The 25,681-nt window shown below is 49.9% G+C and overlaps 2 protein-coding genes across 2 annotated transcripts in view; one reads left to right on the top strand and one right to left on the bottom strand.

Moving 5' to 3' along the window:
* The window catches only part of Snph (syntaphilin), a 714,025-nt gene that overhangs the window by 103,617 nt on the left and 584,727 nt on the right, over nt 1-25,681 (bottom strand). The gene's annotated exons all lie outside the window — the stretch shown is intronic.
* Nucleotides 16,451-17,235, top strand: Tmem74b (transmembrane protein 74B). Its single transcript, XM_051143518.1, is given in 2 exon segments — nt 16,451-16,707; nt 16,709-17,235. Coding segments are annotated over 2 exon segments (699 nt in total). The 5' UTR covers nt 16,451-16,503; the 3' UTR covers nt 17,204-17,235.

The following is a 25,681-nucleotide window of genomic DNA, read 5'->3' as shown; positions in this document are numbered from 1 at the left end:
ACGTGCTTACAGCAAATTCAAGGTCAGTCTGGAATACATGAGACTGTGTCTCAAAACTTAAGATAAATAAGAAATAAAAGGCTGGCAAGTCGCTGAGCTGACAGAATGCTTGCCTAGTGTGCACGAAACCCTGAGTTGGGTCTCTAGCACTGTGTGCATTGGGTGTGGTGCTTCTAACCTGTAGCTGCAGCACTGGGGAGGGAGAGGTAAGCGGATCAGAAAACCAATCTCATCCTCGGCTACATAGTAAGTCAAGGCCAGCCTGGACACCTGAGATGCTGTCTCAAGCAAGCAAGCAAGCAAGCAAACAAACAAACAAACACCCCCATGTCACTTTACAACACACACCTCGCACACACCTGTGTTTGAGCATCAAATGAATGTAAGAATTTCCAAATGAAAAAACTAGCTCATAGGGAGTGCTGGCTGCCCAAGTAAATAAATGAAAGGCTAAGACAAATCTTGTAGGCTGTGTTCCAAAGAGGGAGTTCATGCCTGGTACTATAAACAGATACTATGGCTAGAGAGGTCATAGGCCTTGTGGGTGTGGGAACTACTGCTGTTGTTTTGCTAAATGTCTAATATTTGGATTTATACATACAAATCTGTATTGCTTCCAGCCTTGGTCAGAGAAGCTTCTCACTGGGGCAGGTAGTGGCTAAGGCGGAGAGGCGTTACTCTTCAAAGTGCTGAGAATAAGACCTGGGAGTGCTCAGCCATAGACAGGACATCCGTAATGAGCATCTCCCTAAGGCTGGGGAGCATGGCTAAGGAGGTGACAGGAGGGATGCAAGAGCTGGAGGATGGGGAGGAGAGATGTGGGCGCTGCCCTCTGGGTGTGACATGGCTGCTGCACGCACGAACGCAGAGCAGCTGTGGTTACCTGCACAGGATCAAGCCAATTAAAACTCCCAGGATGTGCGTGGTATGGGCTGCTGAATCCTCCACCTTAGCTGAGGAGCTACCGGCAGTTGATGGCTGGAGGAGGGGGTCACTTTTTTCGATGAGGTGGCCCCTGGTAGGTTGCTCAGGTCCCTGCAGGTGGATGACCTCACACACATGCATCTGTGGACAGCCCTAACTGGACTCGGTGGATCAAAGTAGAGGACATGAGGTTGGAAGGGAGCTGTGGAGACTGAGGGAGCTTGGGGGAGGCTGACAAGGGGTTGTGGGTCAGTATGCATTGTATACACGCATGAAAACTCAGAGTAAATAGCACTGTTATTTTAAATGCACACACATGTGTGCGCATGCACACACACATTATTCTTTACTATCCTTTCTTCTCTTTTCTCACGGGAAAAACTACATCTCCCAGGTCCCCTTACAGGTATGTGTATCATATGACTGAATGACTGACCATATGAATACTGAACTATGAATGGCAATTATATGTTCAATTTCTGTCTTATGCTTTTAAAAGATGAAGAAGAGCTCTTCCCTCACCCCGGCTACCTCCTGCTGACTTCCACTCACTGCTAAGGCTGGAGCGGAAGCAGCCATCTGGGCCTACAGGGTAGATGGAGTTCAGTCCTGGTGGAGGCAGAGCCAGCGCGTCAGCCTGTGCTGCCAAGTAGACTGTTGCAGGAGAAATGTGTTGTTGCACTGAAGATGTGATTATACGAAACTTAAAAGACAGGAGTCCAGACAACCACCTTACAGCCAACCAGACGGCTAGAGAACAAGGCAAGTCCTCGGTTTCTCCAGTTCAAATCCTTCCCAGAGGCCCTTATCTATGGATTTAATGTTTTATTTTCTCCTACATGTTGGCATGTTCATGACCAAGTCTGGTCCTTAAAATAGCTTTGTGACATCCATCGTAGAAAGAGTATTTCTGTGACTGCCACTAAGCAGACAGGAAAGCCAAGACACAAGAGAGAGGGAGATGAGGGGCTACGGAGACAGTGACGTATTTACTGTGTAAGTGTGAGGATCAGAATTCAAGTTCCAAGACTCACCTAACAGTCCAATGTGGGAAGGACTGTAAGCTTTGTCACAGGTGAAAGTAGTCTTGGTGGGCTTTACCCTTGGACACACCGTGGATACCTTGAGATAGACTGGGTGGAGCCATCCTGGGCCTGGAATTCAGGAAGCAGACCTGGGGACTCCACCTGGACTATTGTTTTTCTAATCGACCCTCAATGGGAGAAGGAAACCGTCTTCACACAAGCAGTTGAAGAGGAGAGAACAGCAGCAGGTTCAGACTGGGCTTGAGCGCACAGGGGATTGGCGAACAGGCTGGACCAGCAGGCAGGCCGGAGACACCTAGGGACCGGGGTCCCGTGGAACGGATGCCGGAAAGTTCACTTTTTCCCTTTAACCTCTTGTGTAAGCTAGTTGGGTTGTATAATAAAGATTTTGTTGTTGTTGTTGTTGTTTGTTTTGTTTTTCAAGACAGGGTTTCTCTGTCCTGGATTCGCTTTGTAGACCAGGTTGGTCTCGAACTCACAGCGATCCACCTGCCTCTGCCTCCCAAGCGCTGGGATTAAAGGCGTGCGCCACCACGCCCGGCTAAAGTTTAATTGTTAAAAACAGAGCCTACAGCCCAACGCGGCATATACACTTGTACCTCCAGCACTGGTGGGGACACTAGCCACCAGCCTAGCCTCACTGGCATGTCCCAGGGCCAAGAGAGAGGCCCTGTCTCTGACCTTCACATGGCCATGTCCACACATCTTCCTCCATGAACACTGTGGTTATTTGAGTAAGAATGGCCCCCATGTGCTCATGTATTTTTAATGCTTGCCCTCCAGTTGGTAGAACTGCTTGGGAAGCGTTAAGAGATGTGGCCTCATTGGAGGAGGTGTGTCTAGCTTTGAAGTTTCAAGCTCTCTCTGCTCTATGTCACGTGGTCGTGCCTCAAGACGTGAGCACTCAGCTACTGCTCCAGCGCCATGCCTGCCTGCCTGTTGCTATTCTCCCCACCGTGATGCTCATGGACTCTAACCCTCTGATACTGTAAGCCCCAACCAAGCTTTCTTCTATAAGTTACCTCAGTCAGAAATAGAAAAACAACTAAGACATGCACACGCGCATGTGCATGCACACACACACACACACACACACACTTTAAAAGAAAATAAATCATAAAAAAGAAACACATTTTTGTTTTTCATGAACTATTCCACCTCAGGAATTTGTTCTAGCACACAAGTGGACTAAGACAATGTCCTGTCCCCACATGTCCTATATACAAGTTTTTTGCACCTCTTTCTGTGTTTTTTGTTTGTTTTGTTTTGTTTTTTCGAGACAGGGTATCTGTGTGTAGCCTTGGCTGTCCTGGACTCCATTTGCAGACCAGGCTGGCCTCTAACTCACAGAGGTGCTCCTGCCTCTGCTTCCCCGAGTGCTGGGATTACAGGCGTGCGCCACCACACCCTGCCCCCACACCTCTTTCTGAATACACTGCTGTACCTGAGTGTTCTGTACATCAGTGAGTATCTTAGCCCATCCATTTCCCATACCTGCACTCTGTGCACATGTGGGCTACACATTTTGTTCCGATGTGTGGCGCAAACTCTGTTGAAGGGACTTGTTCCCAGTGCGGTTCATCTGATGCCTTGGGCAGCGCCAGCCTATGCATGAGAGATGGAGTGGCCTTTAGCTTCAAGGATCTGTTGGATGGAGGCACTTGCTCTTATGGAGGCTGGAGACATGGATCTCGGTTTCCTCATCCCTGTTCATCCTTCCTCGTTCCATAGAAGGTATGGCTAGGGGCATGTGGAGGGGCCTTGAGTGTGGCTTCCAACTTCTGACCTTCATCCCTATGTCAAACCCCTCCTACCTAGTCATCCTGTGACACTGGGGTTTGCTCCACCAGAGCATTAGCACCCCTGGAAAAAGCAGGTGACGTTGGAATGGACATGGAGCAGGTGATCAAATCCAGTCACAAACACAAAATCTAGTCTCTGAGGTATCAAACAAGTAGGGTTGGGGATCACATGTAGGTCATGTGCGTGTGTGTATGTGTGGGTGGGTGTGCGTGTACATGCACATTTGTGCATAACCTTTTGTGCCACAACATATATGGGGAGGTCAGAAGACAGCGTTGGAGGTGGGTTTCTCACCTTCTGTCTTTTCTATTGTGGACCGTTGCGTAGGCTGGTGAGCCAGTGGAGACGATCCTCTCTGCCTTCTCTCTAACCAGAGCCTCACATTTGCAAGGCAGGTGCTCTACCCCTGAGATCCCCCCACCCTCATCTCTGGGCCTCCCAGTGCACTTCATTTTTAGGAGCGTTTTTCTTGCCCCCTCCAGCTAGGCTCACCGGATGACCATTGTTTATATCAGCAGCTGGACTCTGCATGGTGCAGACTTAGTTTCTCACCTGGAACATTTCGGGGTTGGATCAGATCGGCACTTATCAAACGTCAGGCATTCTTATGCCTTTTTCTCAATTTTTCTATCTGTTTTTAGTTTGATTTACTCATATTGTCTTGAAATTTACTCTATTAGACAGGAATGGTTCTTCTGTGTAACAAAAAAAAAAAAAAAAAAAAAAAAACCAAAACCCTTAAGTAATAGTAATGGTAAGTGGAAGTTGATTTTGATCATACATAGAATGGGGGACATTACTTCAGGTAATTGTTTCCTTCTGGTCATCTGTGATCCAGGTTCCTTTAGTTTTGTTGTTGTCCTACCCAGATATCTAAAGATGGCTGCCTAGTTAAGCACCAGCCACTAAGCATGCATACATACATACATACATACATACATACATACATACATACATACTTACATCTTGACTGCAAGAAGGACAAAAGGAGGCCTTTTGTTCCTATTGGGGAACTTAACATATTTTCCTCATAATAATGATATTCTAATAGTTTACCATCTACTTGGCCATACCAAGCTGCAAGAGAAGTTGGGAAATGGAACCCTTTCTCGGTACCAAGCACCATCCAGGACTCCACACCAGTAGGTGAAAGGGGGAGTGAACACTGATAAAAAACATCAGTCTTAATAGCATCAGCTTCAAATAAGCAATTTTTTTCTACCATTACTCTAAGCAATGTATCCACGATAGCGCTAGTATCACGATTCCATTATTTTTCTTAAACAATTTAAAATAAGCACTTACCTCTCAAACTGACACGTGTGAGTGATGATAGATATACGTAGATACATTATGAATGACAACAGAGGTTACTTCGGTGGCATCCGTGACCCATGTTCACACCCATATGTAGATACCTCCTCTTGACTCTGAGATGTGGGAAACAACATGACGCAGTAGACATAATGCCAGGCCAGGTTCAGGCCTTGACTCTAAAATGTCCCGAAGCATCTTCTTTTGTACTCCCGGGAAGTCTGAGAGCTGTATAAGGTCTCAGACCACCCCAGGACCACCAACAGGCAAGGAAGCCCAAGCTGGCCACACGGAGGGACTGTGCGGAAGAGAATGCAAACTGCTGGGCAACAGTGAGACCCAAATCACAGATACATGGTGAAGTCCGAGCTGCCCAAGCAAGCTCTCAGATCTTAATGCTACCTAGCTGACACCACACAGAAAGCGATGGAGCGTTCCCACACCTCAAAACCATAAGCTGGCAAGTTTTGAGGTAATTTTTAATGCAGCAGAAGAAAGCCAAAACACCCATGTATCCCCATATATCACATTTCCATTACTCTGGAAAGTTCTGGATCTCCAAGTGATTCTCTAATGCTCCCCAGAAGCACCTCATTCTGTTTCACAAGTCGCATCTTCACACAGAATCATAACCCATTTATTGAGAACTGGCCATATGTCAACACATGTTGGGGCGGGGTCTTGTACACTATGTATTCAGATGTTGATTTCTGGGCCCCAAGATCTGGTTGCATTCCAGACATGGGCATTGTCAAGATCACTGAAAGATCTCCTGTTTTAACATTATGTAATGATTGTTCCTCAATTACCCCTGACTGGTTAATAAAAAGCTGAATAGCCAATAGCTGGGCAAAAAGGACAAGATGGGGGGAGGGGGGACTTCCATTCTTAGTGTGTGTGTGTGGGGGGGGGTCTCAGGTAGAAGGAAGGAGGGGTGAAAGAAGAAGAAGAAGGCCAAGGATGGGGTTGTCATGAGTTTTCCATGAGGGCAGAGACGTAGCAGAAGGCCAAAGCGAGACTGAGAGGCAGGTAAAAAGGCTTGTGGCTGGGAAGTAGCCAGACTAGAATAGACGCAGTTAGAATAGATCGGTATCTGCCCAGCTATAGTGCTTTAAAACTTATTAATAAATCTAACAGGTCCCTGTGACATTATTTGGGAGCTAGAATGAGTAATAGGGGGAAAAACCCCACTATATTATTTTTACAAACACGGCCACAGAAACTGCCCACACGACCTGTTCCTGATCTTGTCACTATTACATGGAAGCAGCTGGAAGAAGCTTTTCACAATGGAAACTTGACCTCATCATTCCTAAGTTCCCCACCTACTGTAACATCTGTGAGGGATGCTGTTAGATTCAACTGGTACCCAGAGCTACAGATGACACCAGGCCACCCTTGGCATCAACCTGCTCAGGAGGATGCAGAACCCCTGTGCCGTCATGCCTTCCCGTGAGTGGACATCCTTGTGTCCAGCAGAGCAGTACTTCTTGGGCACAATATAGAATCCCAAGGGTGGGTGCAGGCTCACTCCTGGCTTAAAGGCTTCATGTCCCTTGAGATCTGTCTCTAGGTATGTAAGTTCCCATGTTCAGAAAGCCCAAAGTATAATTTCCCATTAGGTAGTTATAGTTTTAGCCATCTGTTGTTAAAAATGATAATTAATTAACTAACATAGCGGGTGTGGTGGCACATGCCTTTAATCCCAGCACTGGGGAGGCAGAGGCAGGAGGAACACTGTGAGTTCGAGGCCAGCCTGGTCTACAAAGCAACTCCAGGACAGCCAAGGCTACACAGAGAAACCCTATCTTGAACCCCCGCTCCCCCCCCAAAAACACCTAATTAGCTAACTCATTTATTAAACTATATTTCCCTAACCTACTTCCCCAGCTTCCTAAGTGCTAGGATTATAGCTGTATGCTGCCATGCCTGGTAAAAAATTTAATTGTTTTAGGTCGATAAAAGGGAAGGTAGATGATACAGAGATCTTTACACCTCATTACAAGTGTCACTAAAGTAGGGTTGTGTATGCGCGTTTCAGTTCAAGACCCAATCTGAGACATTAGCATTATAGAGTCCTTGGCTTTCCTCTGACATCAAAGTTCTGATGCTAACCCTTTCCTCTGCCAGGACTCAAGCATTTCACAGCCTGGCTTGGAATTTTTTTTTTTTTTTTTTTTTTTTTTTTTTTTTTTTTTGCGATCACACAATTAGATTAAGGCTGTGAGTTGTAAAGGTAAGGGGACAATTACAAATATTAATTGTGATGGAGTTCTTTTTTTTTTTTTTTTTAAGATTTTTGTATGAGTATTTTTCCTGCATGTATGTATGTACACTGTGTACATGCAGTACCTGGTATCTGAGGAGACCAGATGACGGCATCTTACTCTCTGGAACTGGAATTAAAAGAAGTTGTGAGCCTCCGTGTGTGTGCGTGCGTGTGTGTGTGTGTGTGTGTGTGTGTGTGTGTGTGTGTGTGTGTGATGGGAACACAACCTGAATCCTCTGCAAAAGCAGAAAATGCTCTTAACTTCTGAGCCCCAAATACTCTTAACTCCAGGCCCAGTCTCCACACAGCCTCCCCCCCCCCTTTTTTTTTTAAAGAGACAGGCCCTAGCTAAATATCCCATGCAAGCTTTAAACTCCTGACTCGGCCTTCTGAACTATAGGTGTGTACCAACATATCCAGCTAAAGTATCTTTTTCTTTGCCTCATAACAAGGGTGCACACTAGGACCATAATCTGACCACTAGCATGGCCCTGGATCATCTGGCCAAGGTAAGTACACAAGGTTTCTAGGGTACTCAGTCACTTCCAGTCTCGATACACACTCTTAGAAAGGCCACTAATAGGTGCAGTCAACACCCAAGCTTGGGCATTGTGTTCCACACTTCGAGGACCACCGACGCCTTGCAGCTAAAATACTGTGTGGTGGTTTATCTTTCATTGATTCGTTCAGCTATTTATATCAGGATGGAGTCAGGAATATTTATGTCATGCTTTCAGTTACAGTCCATTACCACTATATTATTTTGTTGCTTAATTTTTTTCCTCCAGCTTTGGCTATCAGCACTTTTAAGTTGACCTGTGTCTCTTGAAGTGATCACACATGTGAGTGTGCGTGACTGCGTGTGTGTGTGTGTGTGTGTGTGTGTGTGTGTGTGTGTGTGTGTGTGTGTGTGTAGTATGTAGTATTTCTCTTCTTTTCTTTTGGTGGGGGAGTTAAGACAAAGTTCTCGTGCCTTAGCTAGTAGCCTAGCTATCCTGGAACTTGCTCTGTAGACCAGGCTGGCCTCCAATTCAGAGATTCATTTGTCTTGTCCTCCTGAGTGCTGGGATTAAAGGCATGCACCATCACATTTATGTGTATGGGTGTTTTACTTGCATGTATATCCATGTGCTAGATGCACGCCTGGTTCCTATGGATGCCAGAAGAGGGTAGTACTGGACCCCTGGGTACTGGAGGGACAGATGGTTGTGTGTTGACTGCCACGTCAGTGCTGGATATCGAAACTCGGTCCTCTAGAAGAGCAACAGGTGTTCTTAAATACTGAGCCATCTCTCCAGCCCTATGTGTAGTATTTCTTTTATGACTTTTCTTACATACTTTTTGCCTCATTGTTCCAGGGAGCCCAGGTTCCTTTTAGTGAAGAATGGTATTAGAAACCAAGATCTTGCCGAGTGTGGTGGCACACACCTTTAATCTCATTATTCAGGAGGCAGAGGCAATCCTATCTCTATGAGCTCAAGGCCATCCTGGTCCACAAAAGGAGTCCAGGACAGCCAAGGGTTTGTTATATAGAGAAACCCTGCCTTGAAAAACAAACAAACAAGAAACCAAGAACTCAGGCTCACCTGGAAAAGGTGCTTGCTGCCAAGTCAGACAACCTGAGTTTGATTCCAGGGATCCACATGGAGGAAGGAAAGAACTGACTCCCATAAGTACACACACACACACACACACACACACACACACACACACACACAGAGAGAGAGAGAGAGAGAGAGAGACAAAGAGAGAGAGAGAGAGAGAGAGAGAGAGAGAGAGAGAGAGAGAGAGAGAGAGAGAGGTGGGGGGGAGAGGGAGAACAGAAACCAAGATCTCTGTGCTAGGTATGCTTTTTGCTATGGAGTACCATTGCTTCTAGGAAAAAAAAATACCAACAACACCACCACAAAACACATGTGTGTGAACCCATGTATATGTATGTTTCCATACATATTTTTAAACAGATCTTCCTCCAAGATTACTTGTAAAAACAGCATAGGGCACTGACTACCTGCAAATAGTGTGTAGGTGCCCAACACAATTCCATCTTCTTCACATTGGCCTTTTCTTTCTTTCTTTCTTCTGTTTTTGTTTGTTTGTTTGTTTTTTTGTTTTTTTGAGACAGGGTTTCTCTGTGTAGTCTTGGCTGTCCTGAACTTGCTTTGTAGACCAGGCTGGCCTCAAACTCACAGTGTCTGCAGCCTCAAATCTGTTTCCTAACTTTGGGGTGAATGATGAAAACAAGACAGCTGAGTTTGGAGTTAGGGTCCTTTGGCATCTGGGGCGTACCAGCCTTAGGCCTCACCAGGGCTCTCATCCATTGCCTTCTCCTGGCTTGCCTGCATCTTCCTCAGGCCTTTCTTGTGCTTCTTGGCAAAGCACATGCTCCTCAGGAACCTGGGTAGACCCCCTTCAGAGTTTTGTAGCTTTGGGATTGGGGTTTCTTGATGTCATTTCTGTGCTATTTACCAGGACTGGTTTTGTGTGGTGTGGTTCTTGGATTGGGCCGTGTCTGCATGGTAACCCATGGCTCCAGAAGCTCCTAGGATTGCTCTGTAAATATTTCTTTACGTAATCACCCACAGCCACATTAAGCTGAACATGAGTTCATGTTGACATCTCCAGCTCTCACCCATTGCTACGTGGGTCAGTCGAGCTCCATCTCTACGAGTCACACTTCTCTAAACAGTGCTGTTGCTCAGTAACTTAGCAAATATTTCTCTGCTTAAAAAAAAAACAAAACAAAAAAAAAAAAACAAAAAACAAAACCTGATCTTGACAACCAAAAGTCAAATTCACATGTAAAAAGGGGGAAGGGGGTTGGCTAACTGTCTACCCAGGTCCTTCCATGTGACTCTCCACTGTTCTGAGAAGCACAAACATCTTTGCCTTCGAGGCTTTTCAGAGGCCTGGCTCCTGTCCAGCACAGCCCCATCCCCTACCGTTTTCCTACTTGGGTCTCTCACCCTGACCCTACCCCTCCTTCTCCACGCTCACCCAAGGCCTTTGTCCATCCTAGTCTCCTGCTGGATCTCTCTTCCTTGCTCTTTGCCCAGTTGCCTTCTACACAGCCTGCCCATCCTGGCTCAGTCCCCACTTCTGTTGAGGAGAAGTCCCATCCTTAAGACTCAAGCACCCTGCCCGAGACACGCATAGCACAAGGCACAATGTGCCTTTGGTTGTTAGCCCCTCCTGCAGCTACAGCACTACCTGGGTACATCCCTTTCTCCTGGAACATTACAGGGTAGGGATGGGTTCGTCCTAGTTGCTAGCATACAACAGGAGCTCCAGGAACAGCTGAGCAGTTTTCAATTCTTTATTCAAAGGGTATTTAACAAGGGCCTCGTAGGTATTAAATCTCTGGGGATACACCAGGGAGGGAAACAGATAGAGGCTCTACTATACTCTTGGCACTTTTCTTTCTTTCTTTTTTTTTTTTTTTTTTTTTTTGGAGACAAGGTTTCTCTGTGTAGCCTTGGCTGTCCTAGACTCCTTTGTAGACTAGGCTGGCCTCGAACTCACAGCGATCTGCCTGCCTCTGCCTCCCAAGTGCTGGGATTAAAGGCGACACCGCCTGGCTCTTGGCACTTATTTTTAAGTAGAAATGACACCGAGCAAAGAAATACACTGTTGGGAGCTGATGGATGCTGTAGAGAGAAATTCTGAGTGAAGGAGTGCAGGGTGCTGGGGCACTACTCTTTTTAAGAGGATGATGGCCTGAACAGGTGGTTTGGAGAAGGTGACATGTGAGCAAAGATTTGAGGGAAGTGAGAGAGCAGAGTGAGCAAGGCGGGTGTGCTGTGAGGCAGGACTATAGCGGACAGGGAAGGGACCATTGCCACCCTAATGGTTGAGATCTCATGGAATTGCTGTAAGCCCTATGTCCCTTTACAGATGGGAATCCTGGAGCGTAAAGAGAGACCTTTGCACAAGGTCATATACCTGTGAGGGGTGGGAATGGGCCTGCACGGGGGTCTGGTGCCAGGGCCGGCTTCCCTGGGGAGATCCTGCCAGGCCAGGCCTCCAGAAGGATAGACAGGATAGACGGAGACAGGTCTGTTTAGCTCTGCTGGCTCAGCACAGGGCCTGGCTATGTTGGCCCATAAGGCTTCCAAGATAACCTTTACCCTCCTGGTGGGTGAGGACTTTGGAGGAAGACCTGTGAGCCTTTGCCAGAGAGAGAGAGAGAGAGAGAGAGCTAATGAGCTAGGACAGAGCTTTCTCATCTTTGCTGCTTTCCTGATGAACGGCCTCCACTCACACTGGCAGAAGTCCTCAGAGTCTGCAGTCCATGAGTCCCTTGGACGAAAGGGGGACACTGATGTTCAGAGAGGTAAGACCTACCTGAAACTGGCCATCAAGTCTTCCCAGAAATCTTAACCTTTCCTTCCTTACCAGCCTTCTCTCTGGGCTTGGCTTGCCCTGCCACCCCCCCACCCCCCCCACCCCCCCCACCCCCCACCCCAGAGGAACAGGTTTCCCTTAAAGCAGAAACTGCACCTGCACCGGGCCTCACTTGGCTACAGGTCAGGGAAGTGTCCAGATGGAGGAACTCTGAGTGTGTGTGTGTGTGTGTGTGTGTGTGTGTGTGTGTGTGTGTGTGTGTGTGTGTGTGTGTGTGTGTGTGTGTGTGTGAGTCAGACAGGCTGCCCAGCAGAAGGGGCCCTGCAGGTGGCCTTCAAGGGTAAAAGGTGTGTGTGGCCGTGGACAATGCCCCAGAAGGACACCCATCAGAAACAGAGGTAGGAAGAGGCTTCGTTTCTGCCTTCACGTGGCGCCCGTGAGCCATCGGAGCCCCACGCGGATGAGACTCTAGACCTGCAGACCTTGAAGAGGAGAACCCTGGGTCCTACCTGGGGTGGGAAAGGCATCCCTGGGTGCAGCGGGGTCTCCCCAGAGGCGGGGGAGGGGTCTTCTCCCCCGCCCCTCCCTCGCCTCGCCCCGCCCCGCCCCAGCACTCAGCACTGCGGGCCCTTAGCCTGGGGTTTCCCGGGCCAGCGCGCGCACGGGCGAGACAGAGGTGGCTCTAGGGACGAGCACCCGCAGCCGCCTCCGTCTCCCTCCCCAGCTAACTCTCTGGGCGCCTTCGCCCCTCCGCGGGCGGAGCTCGATCGGCGGTGCTACAGGATCCCCTCCGCTCTCGCCCTGCCCTGTCCCTTCCTCCTCGGAGCCCCCCAGCGGCCGACACGGTGCAGCCCGGCGCGGCGCAAGCAGGTACGTGCGCCCCCCGGCAGCGGCTGCGGGCGGGCCGGGAAGGGGGCGGGAGCCCGGGAGGGTGAGGCGACGGCCGGGCTGGGATCTACGCACCCCCTCGGCCGCCCGGAGCTGTGTGCTCTTGCGTGCGGAGACTGGGGAGGCCCGGCACGGCTCCACACGCCGACCGCGAGCCGCCGGCGCAGGGCCCGAGGCGGGGAGTGGCAAGGAAGGACAGCTCGCCTGACCTCGCGGCCCGCCGAAGGACACGCGACCCGGGCACCCTAGAGCACGCCGGCCCTGCCGAGCCCAGGCTCTCCGGGCCGCCTCGCTGCGAGCACTGACCGGCTGGGTCCGGCCTGCTGTGGCCGGTGGCGTTGGCCGTCAAGGGCAGGAGCAGGGGGTGTGAACTGCGGGCAGGCGGGCGCGGGGGAGGCAGGAGGCCGGGCGCTTGGGCTTTCCGCGCGGAACTTTGGGTATAACAGCGTGGACCTGCGTGTGTGCATCTGCGCGCCGGAGGCTTTTGTGTACTACGAGTGCGTGTGTCTGTCGATTGGATTGGCGAAGCTTCATTCAGCCTCGCAGTGTGTCAGGCTCCCTGGGTGTCAGCGTGCACCATGGGTGGGGGGTGCTGGACTTGGTCAGGTCGGGGTGGAACCTGCTTAGATCTCAGCGGTGCTGGAGGTAGTCTGTATTCCTTTCTCCTCATCTCCCTCCCTCTCTCATCCTGCCCTCTCTCCCAGTCTTAGCCTTTTGTGGGTACCAGCAGAGTGACCAGTGGATCTGAGTCACACTTACTTCCTGGGTCTGTGGGCATTGCTATTGGAACAGTCCCAGGGGCAGTGAGTGTGGAACGGGGCGTGTGCGCAGGGGGGAGGGGGCGCTTGTCTTTCAGGAACTATAGGACTGCGGATACAATTGCAATTACTGGTGTGGTTTCGGGTTTGGAGTGTTATCCATGGGCACCAACCAATCTCAGTCTTTCTCTCTCTCTCTCTCTCTCTCTCTCTCTCTCTCTCTCTCTCTCTCTCTCTCTCTCTCTCTCTCTCCTCTCTCTCCTACCCTGCCCTCCCTTTCCCTCCCCCCTGCTTATGTCTAGGTAATTAATGGGCATGCCCTTTAGAACTTACTAAGCATGTCTGAGAGAAACAGACATTCTAAAGCTATTAGAGACGAAGCCTCCTTGTGTCTGCTCCTTCACCCAGGCATCCCAAGGAAAAAGTTTTGGGCAAAAAAGAGTCTTGCTCTAAGAATTTGGATGCCCTCAGGGGTATGGTGGCACTGATATGGCACTAACGTACCAATCTGGGCAAGGGATTATGGGTCACTCCCCACATCCTTCAGGCTTGCTCAGGGCTTGGTGGTCAGGGCCCACAAGTGGCACCTACTCTCAGGTTCTGGGTAGATTTTTGGTGCCAAGAGTAAAAAGCCAACTAACACTGCCCTTCTTTTATTCGTCCCTTGGGAACTGAGAGGAGGAGACTGGACACCCAAGGGAGACTCAGAGGGATCTCTACTCTCAGGTGCCTCAAGTGAGGGCTCCTCCGAGAGAGAGCCAGGGAAGGAATATGGGGTGTATGGGTTTGCAAGTGTATAGGGATAGAGATTCTTTGGGTACCGCCATTCAACTCTTTGTCCTGAGTCCCCATACACACCATGGGATCTTGATCGTGTTTTCTAAAATGGTGATAGGGCTGAGCTACTCCTGAGTAGTGAGGAGCTGACAGGAGAGTCTAACAGGCAGTCAAAGCTCAGCGTGTATTAAGTGGACACAGTGGAGCAGGGCACCGCCACGGAGAGGAGTGGTAAGCCAGAGCAGCCTTTGAGCTGAGACGGCTGGCCGTATGTCTGCCAAGAGAACACGTCCACATGGGAAGGCCAGAGAGACTTCTCACATCCTGCCCCCTTGTACTTTCATTCCTTTATTCATCTCGTGCATCATTACTTCATTGATTTGCTCATGTTTGCACAGAGACACAGGAACCCAGAGAACACTGGAGAATGAGAGCCTGAGAACGCAGAGAAATCAGCTTTCCTGTGTGTAAACACATCATGGAATGGCAGGAGAGCCACGCCACACCTAGGGTGGCTGCTACCTGGGCATGTGTGTGTCAGGGCCATGGATATGTGTACCCTCGGAACGTCAGAGTACGTAGGGAACACTGTGTTGCTGGTAGAGAGTCCACAGCAATCCTAGAACAGCGTATTTATTATATGCAATTGAACAGGGAGATAGCGTTATTGCATATGGCTAAAAAAAAAAAAGGCAACATTATTATAGATAAACAAGAAGGCATGGCTGTTATATACAGCTGAACAAGGAGGCAGGCTAGCTAATCTTGATAGGAGCAGTCCCTGTAGGAAGTCATCGGGCCATTAACATGCGGGGGGTGGGGGGGGGGAGAGAGAAAGCTAAAGTGGACGTTTTTTGCACACACTGTCTACATTTGTATTTGGACCTTAGAAAGGCTTTGCTGTCCCTCTGAGCATCATGTGAGGAGGGCTTTCCCACTCCTGTGGGACTGAGGCACTGGGGTCCTTGATGTGGCCATGCCCATCAACAGTACACACTCACTGAGGACTTCATTTGCTCCCCACAGGAACTACAAACCTAAAAGGTGAAATCTTTCTTTGTTTTCTTCTTTTTGGGTTTTTTGAGACGGGGTTTCTCTGTGTAGCATTAGCTGTCCTGGACTCACTTTATAGACCAGGCTGTCCTCGAACTCACAGCGATCCACCTGCCTCTGCCTCCCGAGTGCTGGGATTAAAGGCGTGCGCCACCACGCCCGGCGTCTTTCTTTGTTTTCTGTCTTGGCAACTAATTCTCCAAAACTCAGTGACTAGAATTGGAAACGAAGTAAGCAAAAACTTGAGTGACCCCAGTCTGGCCCATGGCTATAAGTTGGTGGCCTTTTGACACAGTGCACATGTGCAGTGTGAGTCCATGTGGCACATGTCCGGTATTTGGTAGTGTTTCCTCTTTGTGCGCCACCCCCCACCCCCCCGCCCAGTCCTTGCCTGCTTACATGAAGGCATTTGGCTTTGACCTCGGCCGAGGTTTCCCATTCTTCACTCTCCTTTATGCCTGCACCCCTCCTGGCCTTCCTCCCCGGACCCTGTCCTCCATGCATCTGCCCTATGACTTCTAAAATCCACACAAATCCTAGCCCTCCCTGCTCCAACAACTTGACTGTTCGTTGCTTCTTGGCCTGGCTTTCACTGTCCTCTGGGAACTGGCCCAGCTGGTCTCTGGGGCCCTCCTTCCCTCTCTAGAATACCCCCATCTTCTGGCTACTAGGGAATTTGTCACTTTTTGTTGTTGTTGTTGCAGTTTTCAGGTGCCACCGTCCCCACACCACACTTCCACCCACTAGTGCCCATAGCACTTTGACTTTGTCTGCCATACCCCACATCATCACCTCACCTTACCCAATGCTCATACGACATTGCCTGTTAGCTGAACTGGCCACAGCCTGAGGCGCATCACTTGATGAAATCCTTACAACAGCCCTATGAGACAGGCTTTCCACGCGGCAGCTGAGAACAGTGCGTCTGCAGAGGAGCTCCATCACTTGTCTAAGCACAGACAAGGAGGCTGGGATACGGACCTCGCGGCCACTCTACATTCCTCCATCAGGATGACATCCCATCATTAATACTTACTGGGTACTCTACTGAGCATTTTACACACAGATGACTACCTCAGCCTCTCTGTTAGCACTGTGCAGTAGGGAATCTGGTCGGTGGGAAAACTGAGCCCTAAAAGGATAAGAGCACCAGTTGCTGTGGAGTGGGGCCCTTGCAGGGACCACATTGCTCTACTGTGCATAGCTCCTCACAGCTGTGCCAGGGACAAGTGTGATGTTGAGCTTCCGCAGGCAAATTCAACTGACAGTTCTGTTTTCTCTTCTAGCTGCCAAGGGGACAAGGGATGAGCTGGGGTCATTCTTTCCAATGGCATCCCCCCCTGGCCTGGAACTGAAGACACTGAGCAATGGCCCCCAGGTTCCAAGGACACCAGCCCCGCTGGGCACAGTGGCGCCACCCAGGATGGGTGTGGAGAATGCCTGCTTCTTCTCCGAGGAGCACGAGACTCATTTCCAGCATCCTGGGGATGCCAGACTGGGCATCTCCCCCAGTACCCCTGGAGGTGTCCCTTTCACTGCCCCGGTCCCAGCGGGATGATCTTTCTTTGCATTCAGAGGAGGGTCCAGGCCTGGAACCTGTGAGCCGCCCAGTGGACTATGGCTTTGTTTCTGCTCTGGTTTTCTTGGTGAGCGGAATCCTCCTGGTGGTGACAGCATACGCCATCCCCCGAGAGGCCCGAGTCAACCCTGACACAGTGACAGCAAGGGAGATGGAACGCCTAGAGATGTACTACGCCCGCTTGGGCTCACATCTGGACAAGTGCATCATTGCAGGCCTGGGGCTGCTCACAGTGGGAGGCATGCTCCTGTCTGTGCTGCTCATGGTCTCTCTGTGCAAGGGTGAGCTGTACCGCAGGCAGACCTTTGTCCCTGGAAGGGGATCCAGGAAGACCTACGGCTCCATCAACCTGCGTATGAGACAGCTCACTGGGGATGGGGGCCAGGTCCTAGTGGAGAATGAGGTTGCCCACGTCTCAGAGACCAGCTATACCACCCAGGGCTCTTAAGTAAGAGTCCACCCTACCTTGCTGCGTTAGCTGCAGAGAGAAATCCACAGGGGGTGCTGTGGAAGGAGTTTTGGTGCTGGGGTGGGGGCAGCCTGAGGCCTGGCTTAGGCGTCACTCAGGCAAGCACTGCAGATGTGTGTTTGCAGCTTAAAGCTTTTGCATAAGGCTTTGTTTGAGGATGGCTTCTGCTGCTAAAAATACATTTGGAAACCACTGGTCTTAGAAGATGAGGTTACTCGGCATTTCTCAGGGTTGGGAGTCATGTGGAAGGTTGCCTCCATTCGTCATGCCTTGGGGAATTCTGAGACCTCTGCTGTCTTCAATAGCCAAGTGAGAGTGTTGGGCGACTATGTAGGGGCACCTTTCAGGCCTGACCATCTAGGGTACAGTGTAGCTTCAGGGTGATGGGGGATGTCAGTTGAGGTGAGCCCCCCCCTCGCCACAGCACCCCCTGACTGAACCTTAACCCTCTCCTCTCCAGACCTCAGTTGCTCAGTCTCTACAGGGAGGAATAGGTCTGGGTGGCACGGCATGGGCCAACTCTGCCCTGAGAGTAGGAAGCCAGTCTGCTTCTGGGCACCCTTCAAGGGATGAAGGAGTTTGCCAGCTTCTGGCCTGGCATTGGTGACTACCACTGCTGGGAGCTAGTGGTTCTCATGGCTCTACTACAGAGCCCAGGTGAGTGGGTTGGGTTAAATACAAACTTTGACACAGTGTGAATTGGTCTTGGGGTCTGCTTTCCTACAGTGGCTAATTTTCTGCAGTGGTACACTTACCAAGCACAGTTTCCCCTGGGCACCAACGTATAAGGACTTGGTTGTATTTCTGTGGACAAGCTGGGACCTTATCACGTTCCCTCCTCAATGGGCTGTTGTTACTTGGGACTGATCTCATTCTGGTAGCGGGAAATAATTTTCTTTAATGCCGAATTCGTAATGCCCAGCTTTCCCTTCTTGGTAACGTCAGTGGCCAACCGTCTGGGGAGAAATATGGTACAATCAAGTGGTCTGGAGATTCCAGCCACATAGATTGCTGTTTACGTTCTTTGGTGTGTGAAATATTCCCAGGGCCCTTCCTTCCAAACTCTATTTACACTTCTGATAACACAGCTAGGCATCAGCGGGCAAGGAGAGAGTGGCAGACATTTGTGGGGAGGTACTGTCCAGTCCAAAAGGCCCTAGAGCACTTCCAGAGCAGACACCGCCTAGGCTATGGGAAGAGTCTAAAAGGACCATTTTCATGAGTCCTTGCTCCAGGCACGTCCCTTGTCCCCCCTTCTTAGCTGGCTGTATCAGCCAAGATCCTAGTTCTAATCGGGGTCAGAATATGGGGTGGCATAGGGTCCGTAGACTGGGGCGGTCCTGACTGTGTGGAACTTGAACCTTCATCATCCCAGACAGCTAGAACATCTGGAGAGTATAAAATCGTAGCTTCTGAGGCAGATCAGATGTCTGCCTGTGCCGGCTGGCAGTGTTTACCTGGAGCAAAGGGTGAGGAGAGGGATGAGGGGGATGGAACTGTGCAACTTGGTTTCAGAGGTTCTGCTGTGGTGCTGAGAGGGTATGACCTAAAAAGAACATAGCTCAAGAGAGCCGAAGGTCCCAAGCCCAGGGCATCTTTAGATATGTCTGTTTTCCCAGCTGGAGCGGGAAATACTGGACAAAGTGGCAGGAACCAATCTGGGCGAATTCCAGTAAAATCAGACATTGCCAGTGATGGCCTCAGCTTCCCAAATCCATGATGATGATAATATGTGTGTCAATCCAAGATTTATGGGTTCCTGTGGCAGGAAAGGGGGCACATTAGGCTACAGTACCTACTGAGAGGTATATGCTTGGCACTGCCTATTCAGATCAGTTTCAGCATGAGATGCATTTACGGCCTAAATCTGCTAGATTAAGGAATGGCAGGTTTTTTTTTCCCCCTCAAAGACGGAGGAAACTGCTTTATATTCCAATGGGGAAACTCCTTTAGAAACCATGTGTAAATGGATCAAGGGAATGATCACCTTGTCGGTGAATTAAGATCTGAGAGATGCTGAGCGCATTTCCCCGGGATTGCAGCTGAGGTCTCCTAGCCGGTGGAGTGAAGTTTAGGAAGAAACCAGGCAAGAGCGAGGAGTTCCCAGAGCTTCCCTGTGGGTTTCTTTGGCGTTAGATGTGGAGTTGTCCCTGTGGTTGCTGAAACACGCCTGCCTCACTTCTAAGAACTCCCCCTACAGGCCCCCAGGTCTTGCTTTTCTCAGTGTATTTGAATGAGTAGTGATTCCAGAACTGATCAACTCCGGTTTTGAATATGATCTCTGCCACTTACTGGCCCTGTGACTTTGGGCAAGTTCCTCCAGCCTCTGTTTGGGTGGGCTGACCAGGTCATACCACATTCCTAGGGTGAGAAGCATGGTTTGGCAAAGATAGTAGGTGTTCATGTTTGAAAGAAAGGACCAAACAAAGATTTCTACTCCTGTCAGGACAGCTGGTGCCCTATGCAAGGTCCTGGAACCCACAGTTCCCAACCAGTTTCCCAGAGCCCTTGCTAGAATCCTGTCTTGGGGTCAGAATTAGTGACACAGAAGATCCCATGACTATAATTGTGAGTGTGGCTTGTCAGTGAGCTCTGCAACTGGAACCTCTTCTCTGGGCCTTGGCTTAGCTTTGTTGCATGGGTTTCCTGACGGAGAAAGGTGCCTCTTCCCAGTCCTGGCATGTCACAGCCCAGTGATTACTAGACTCAGGAGACACTTGCTGGGGGGTAGATCAATGTGAATCCTGACTCCTGTTCATTGTGGGTCCAGACCTTTGGGCCCACACCTGTCCCACCTCTGTTTACTTGCATCTCCCAGCCAGCAGGGGTTGCTGCCTGATTCCACCACCATTGCTCCTTTTCTTGGAAATAGAATCACCTCCCTAGGGATTCTCTTTAAAATGTCCTCCTTCCTACAAACACATTTCCGTGTGTGCACACACACGTGTACGAGGAATGCACCATGTGTACGCTTCTGCAGCTTTCTCCTTTGACCTTGCTCAGGAGCCATCAGCCTCTGGCTGCAGAGCTCTAAGCCAGGGAATCCTCTGGAAAACTGACCACAGTTTCTTCCTCTCTCGGCCACCGACCCTGAGGTTTTAAGCATGCTATCCCAGCAACAGTCCGGTGGCCCCTCTAGAGTTCTCTTCCTGCTTCCTTGGGAAAAGAGGAGAGTTCTGGGGGATTCCAGAACCCTGGCTCTTGAGAAGGGGACTGGAAACAGAGAGTGGTGGAGTTAGTTGGATTTAGCCAAGGCTCCCCTGACTTTCCAGATCACTCAGTTGAGGAGAAACAAGGTCTTTCATGGCCAGTGCCTGGCCTTCCTGTCCCTGAGTCCCTGCACATCCTCTTACCTACATTGGTCCCCTTCATGAGTTGGTTTGTCCCGAGCAGATGGACAGTATATGACACTTTCATGGTGCGGAGGGTGGCACACAGTGCTGGAGCACTGCCCCTACACGAATCTCAGAGGGACAAGAGGCAGAACCCCCAGGGTCCATGGAGGCTGATTCAGCAGTTTGGCAGTAGCTCGGTGTCTCCTGGCCTATTCCCTTTTCTGCAAAGTGGTGGTGCTAGCCGCAATGCCTTCCCCTTAAGACTGTGATAAGTGGTAAGTGATATACCTTTAAAGCACTTAGCACTGTGTCCTGCATTTTCTAATTGCTCAGTAAGTATCAGCTACTCATGTTCTCTCATTGATCCACGGTATCCTTCTATGGTATATGGCACATGTACTCAGTCCTGGCTGTCTAGTGCAGGGTGGTGTGGCTGCGCTGTAATGTAGAGCACACAGTGTGTGTAGCGGGGCAGGGGGTGAGGAAGGTTCTTTTGGAAAGGTAATCTTAAACAACCAGGAGAGTTGGTGGGAGGGACCCTAGGCAGAGCTCATAGGCCTCAGCAGCAGGTGAGAGATGAGGTGGGCAGGTGGTACATAGGTGACCGAGGAGTGTGCAGTAGGACCCACAGTGGGTGTCTGGGCTTCGTCCTGTGGAGAAGACAGCCAGGTGGAGGCTACTATGAGAAGGCTGTACAGGCAAAGGAAGAATCTCCCATGCCAGGAACACTGTAGGGGTAACACTGCAGCACACTTGGCCTGCCTTTAGGGCTTTTTTTACTCCAGGCATGGGACATGGCTTTGACTCCATGCTTCAACCTGGCAGCCCCTTCCCACTTGACTTCTGAGTCTCCACGGTCAGGGTGTTGGCTGCTGGTCACCTGGGCTTAAGGAAAAGTAGCAAATGAAAAGACACTAATCAGTTCTTCTGGCCCAGGGGAACAAAGGGAAAGCAAAGAATGGCATCTGCTATGCCAACCTCTGCCTGGGAGGTGTGGATCCTGGGTCAGTACTGACCCCAGCGCCAATGACATACAGCAAAATCCATCTCTTCTTCTAGCTTTCTTTGCTTGATTACTTTGTGTGTCCACATCTTCTTTCATTGAAAGTACTCATGTTGGGTGCCCAGAGGTGAGTGTCCGAGCTATTGCTGACACTCTCCCAGTAGTCTACCCATTCTTTTCCATCTGAGAATAAAACAGGAGACCAAGTGCAGATGTCTGCGGAGTGTTGCAGGCAGCACGAATGAACACAGTAGATGGCCATGGCAGTGGTGGCAAGATTAAAGGGTGGGGGGGTGTCTGTTCTGGCCCTGGACAACTGTTGCATTCTGGTCACCAGAATCCCAAGTTTTTCAGTTGTAGCTAGACAGCTGACTTTGTGGGTATGAGGAAGTGGCAAGGTGAGCACTGTGGCTGAGGTGAAGGGGACGGCCAATACAATGTCATCTGCTAGGGCCAGGAATACACAACTCCCTTCCCTGGGGCTTATCAAATCACATATAGACATGAGCACTTCCTGAACTGCAGGCCAGGGACCACTTAATAGGCTCCACCCAAGAATCCTTATTCATTCTTACAGCGGAGGTTTGAGTTGCCACTGTGTCCAATTTTAGAGCATTGAAGAAACGAAAGCCCAAAGAGTACCGACAGTGTCTTCTGAAGCTGAGGTCTGTTTCTACCCGGAGAGTTTCCAAGATGAGAGACACTTGTGCTGGCCTGAGGGAATGGGTGGCAGGCATCAGGAAGAAGGGCGAGTCCTCTCTCCTTTCAGAGATGCCTCCCTATGTCCAGAAATGGCTTATCCTGGCTTGGGAGAGCAGTCTAGCTTAATAAAGTTAAAAGTCTCCCTGGGCAGCACAGAGGGTGGGTGCTGACCAGAGTGCTGAACTGACATGGCACTTCCTAATAGGCTAGCTGAAGGAGACCTGGCCTCTTCTAGTGACTGAGGACTGCCATTGATTGTTTTGGTCCACACTGAGCAGGGAAGCCTTGGGTGTGAAGACAGAATTTCTGTAGTCTGGGTGGTCCTGGGGAAATCTTTCTCATGCATCTGATGGGGACTTGCTTTTTTATTCATTTAGTGCCGAGTAGCTTCCATCCCACCAACCCCAGAGGACTAAGATGAGCAGCAGCTGGGGCCGTGTGGCAAGGCCCAACATAAAGCCCAAGCCCAGCCTCGGGGCCCAGAGGATCCCATTAGTTCACTTCCAGGGCCTTACTGGGCCTGTCTCCTGCAGAGTGCAGGCTGTGTCGGGTGGTACTGGATGTCCCCTCAAGCCTGGGTTCTGCTGGTGCAGTAGCTGTTAAGTGCCCAGGAACACAAGGAAAACCCAGAAAACAATCTTGTTTCAGAATCCACACCCATCCTTGGGATTAGGTAGAATGTATCCTTTCTCAATCAGGTCCTGACTCCTTTCCAGATTCTGGGATGGGTTTTACCTGGTGATCACCCTCTTGTGAAGTCTGGGTACAGTTCTATGAGAAGTTTTAGAGCCAGGTTGATTTAGTTCAGCCACCCCTCAGGGGTGTGTCCAGGACCTTCACCTAGGGTTGTATTAAGCACAGTCTGGGATAAGAAGCTGTGCATTCTATGGGTACCAGAGAAAGACTCGTTTCCTGTACTGGTTTGGCCCAGAGTTCCTCTGTCTTTGAGAGCTCCATTCTCACCCACGAGACGTCCGTAATCATAGCTGCTATCTACCACCCACTGGGCTCCCTCTGCCTTTAATGAGACACATTTAGTGACACTCTCCAGCAATCTGGGGCAGGCAGGGGTGAAACATTCATTTCACAGATGAGGAACTGTACCAATCATGTGCTGGAGTCATTTCCACACATGGTCTCTGTCAAACTACCAAACCTTTCCAACTCTCTTAGGTTTAGAAATGAGGCTGAACGATTAATGATCTGAAGATTACGTTATCTCACAAGGGCACCCAAATATTTAAAGACATGAAATATGCTTGAATGATCCATAGGGTTAAGGGAATGGAGTATATATTAGGGGTACAGCCATTGGGAAGATGAAAATATGAATGCATTAATTGTGTGTGCCATCGACTAAGGCTGACTGATTCTGTTCTTTGTTTCCGGGGTCCAGGTGAAGTTAAAGGGCTGGGTGTACACCCGGACATCTCAAACTCCATGAGCCCATGGAAGGTGGGAAACTTGTCATAAATCAAGTTCACCGGGGCCAGAGATGTGGTTCAGATCAGTAGCTGTTCTTCCAGAAGACCTGGGTTCAATTCCCAGCACAGCTCACAATTATCAGTGACTTCAATTCCAGGGGCACGGATGCCCTCTCTGGCCTCTGTGTGCACCGGGCATGCATGTGTACACACATGCAGGGAAAACTCCACACACATAAACATAATTGAAATGCAAGTTCACATTTAGTAAGTCTGGGGTGGGCCTTAAGGTTTTCTAACATTTCTAACAACCCCAGGTGATGATACCTGCTCTTGGTGGTGCTCAACAGAAAGACTTCCCTTCGCAGTTCTCCAACCTGCCTTATCTATGAATCACAACTGGACCTTGCAAACAAGGGACTTGAAGGCCTTTGCTTAGAGGTGTGAACTGGCGCCTGGGATGTACTGTATACATACAAATGTCTCAGGAGTTAGTGAGGCTGTGGCAAGCAAGGGTGTGGTACCCATCTGCATCATGGCTGTGACACAGTCACAGGAGGCTCAGCAGACCTGTTCCAATGTTCCTTCCCTACAGCAGAGATGGGACAAGAGCACAAGGGCTTGCCCCGGACCTCCTGCTGCTAGAGTCTGAGAGGTGACAGGTTCTCACAAGCAGGTGTCCACTGAGCCTTGAACTTGGGAGATGGGCTGAGTGGGCACAAGATGATAGAAGGAAAGGCATTCAATTTCTGATGCAGATCTGGGAAGCTGCTGCCGTACAGTAGGAACTCTCAGACCATGGTGACCTATCTGGCCCCTAGGTTAAATGAGTATTTACTGCACTTAACTTCTAGTCTGGCCCCTCCTTCTCAGTTGTCCCTCTGAACCATTACACTGTGACTTCCCCAGTACTTGCTATATGTAGCTCATTTGGAATGACACTGTTCACGTGGTTACCCAGGGTCTTTTATTTTGAGTAGGGGGTAGGGCTTCTGCTTCTGCCTTAGTGAGGTGCTTAGACTTTCCAATGCATTCTAGAATTTGCACATTCACCAGAGCCTTGCCAGTCCCCACTGCCCACGCCCTCACTCTCTGCTATGCTTGCCTCTTGACCTCTTCTCAGCAGATTCCTGGTCAAGCTCAGGTGAAGTGATTTAGGGTGTGGCATCCCAAGGGGCAAACAAGGCCTAGGCCTGGTGGCTAGGATGCCTGCCTGTGAGGATCTATCTATTCTAGAGATGACCAGTGGTCAGCAAGCAAACACGTATAACTGATAGGTAAAGCTGGGGCTATGCCTTGGGGGGTTGTCACTGGTGGTAGGACCTATCTTTCCTGGAACACACCGAAGTGTTCAAGATACAGATAAAGACAGAGAACATGAACTGATCCACGGATTTGTTTTCCTCCTGTGAAGACAGCTACGGATCCATGACAAGGAAGTCGTGAGGAAGCAGGGTTTCAGAGGGAGGCCGTACAGACCTGTTACTTGTTCTCGGGCTATGTGCACTAACTCTAGCAGAGGAATGGAGCCTCATGTAATACTTGATACCTGGGGGAGACTCATGACTTAGATCGGAGGTTGGCTGAAGCTCATGCATAAGGTGATAAATGCAATACAAAACTCAGCCAGCTCTAAGAATAGAAAAGACAGCAAGCCAAAAAGAGAAGGTGGGATGTGGGCTGGCGTATCCTAGAAATAGAATGAGCGGTCTATTTAGCACCAGAAGACAATGATTTACAAGTAGACCTTGATTCTGCTTGCAAGCTACTGGATGAGCTATGAAATTTCAGAGCAAGTGAAAATGATGCTGTGAATCTTACTAGATGTCCAAAGGTCTCAGGAATTTCCTCCAGAGGAAAGACCATCACGTATCACACCACCTAGAACATTCCCAAAGTCAAACCGAACTCCGTGTTGACTCAATGGAACTGGTCGTAGCCACTCCAAGGTGGCTAGTATCAAAGCCACAGGTTCTCCTTGAAGGCAAGTTGC

This window comes from Acomys russatus, chromosome 4, assembly GCF_903995435.1.
Source record: "Acomys russatus chromosome 4, mAcoRus1.1, whole genome shotgun sequence".
Lineage (NCBI taxonomy): Eukaryota > Metazoa > Chordata > Mammalia > Rodentia > Muridae > Acomys > Acomys russatus.
This window is presented reverse-complemented; position numbering and strand designations above follow the sequence as displayed.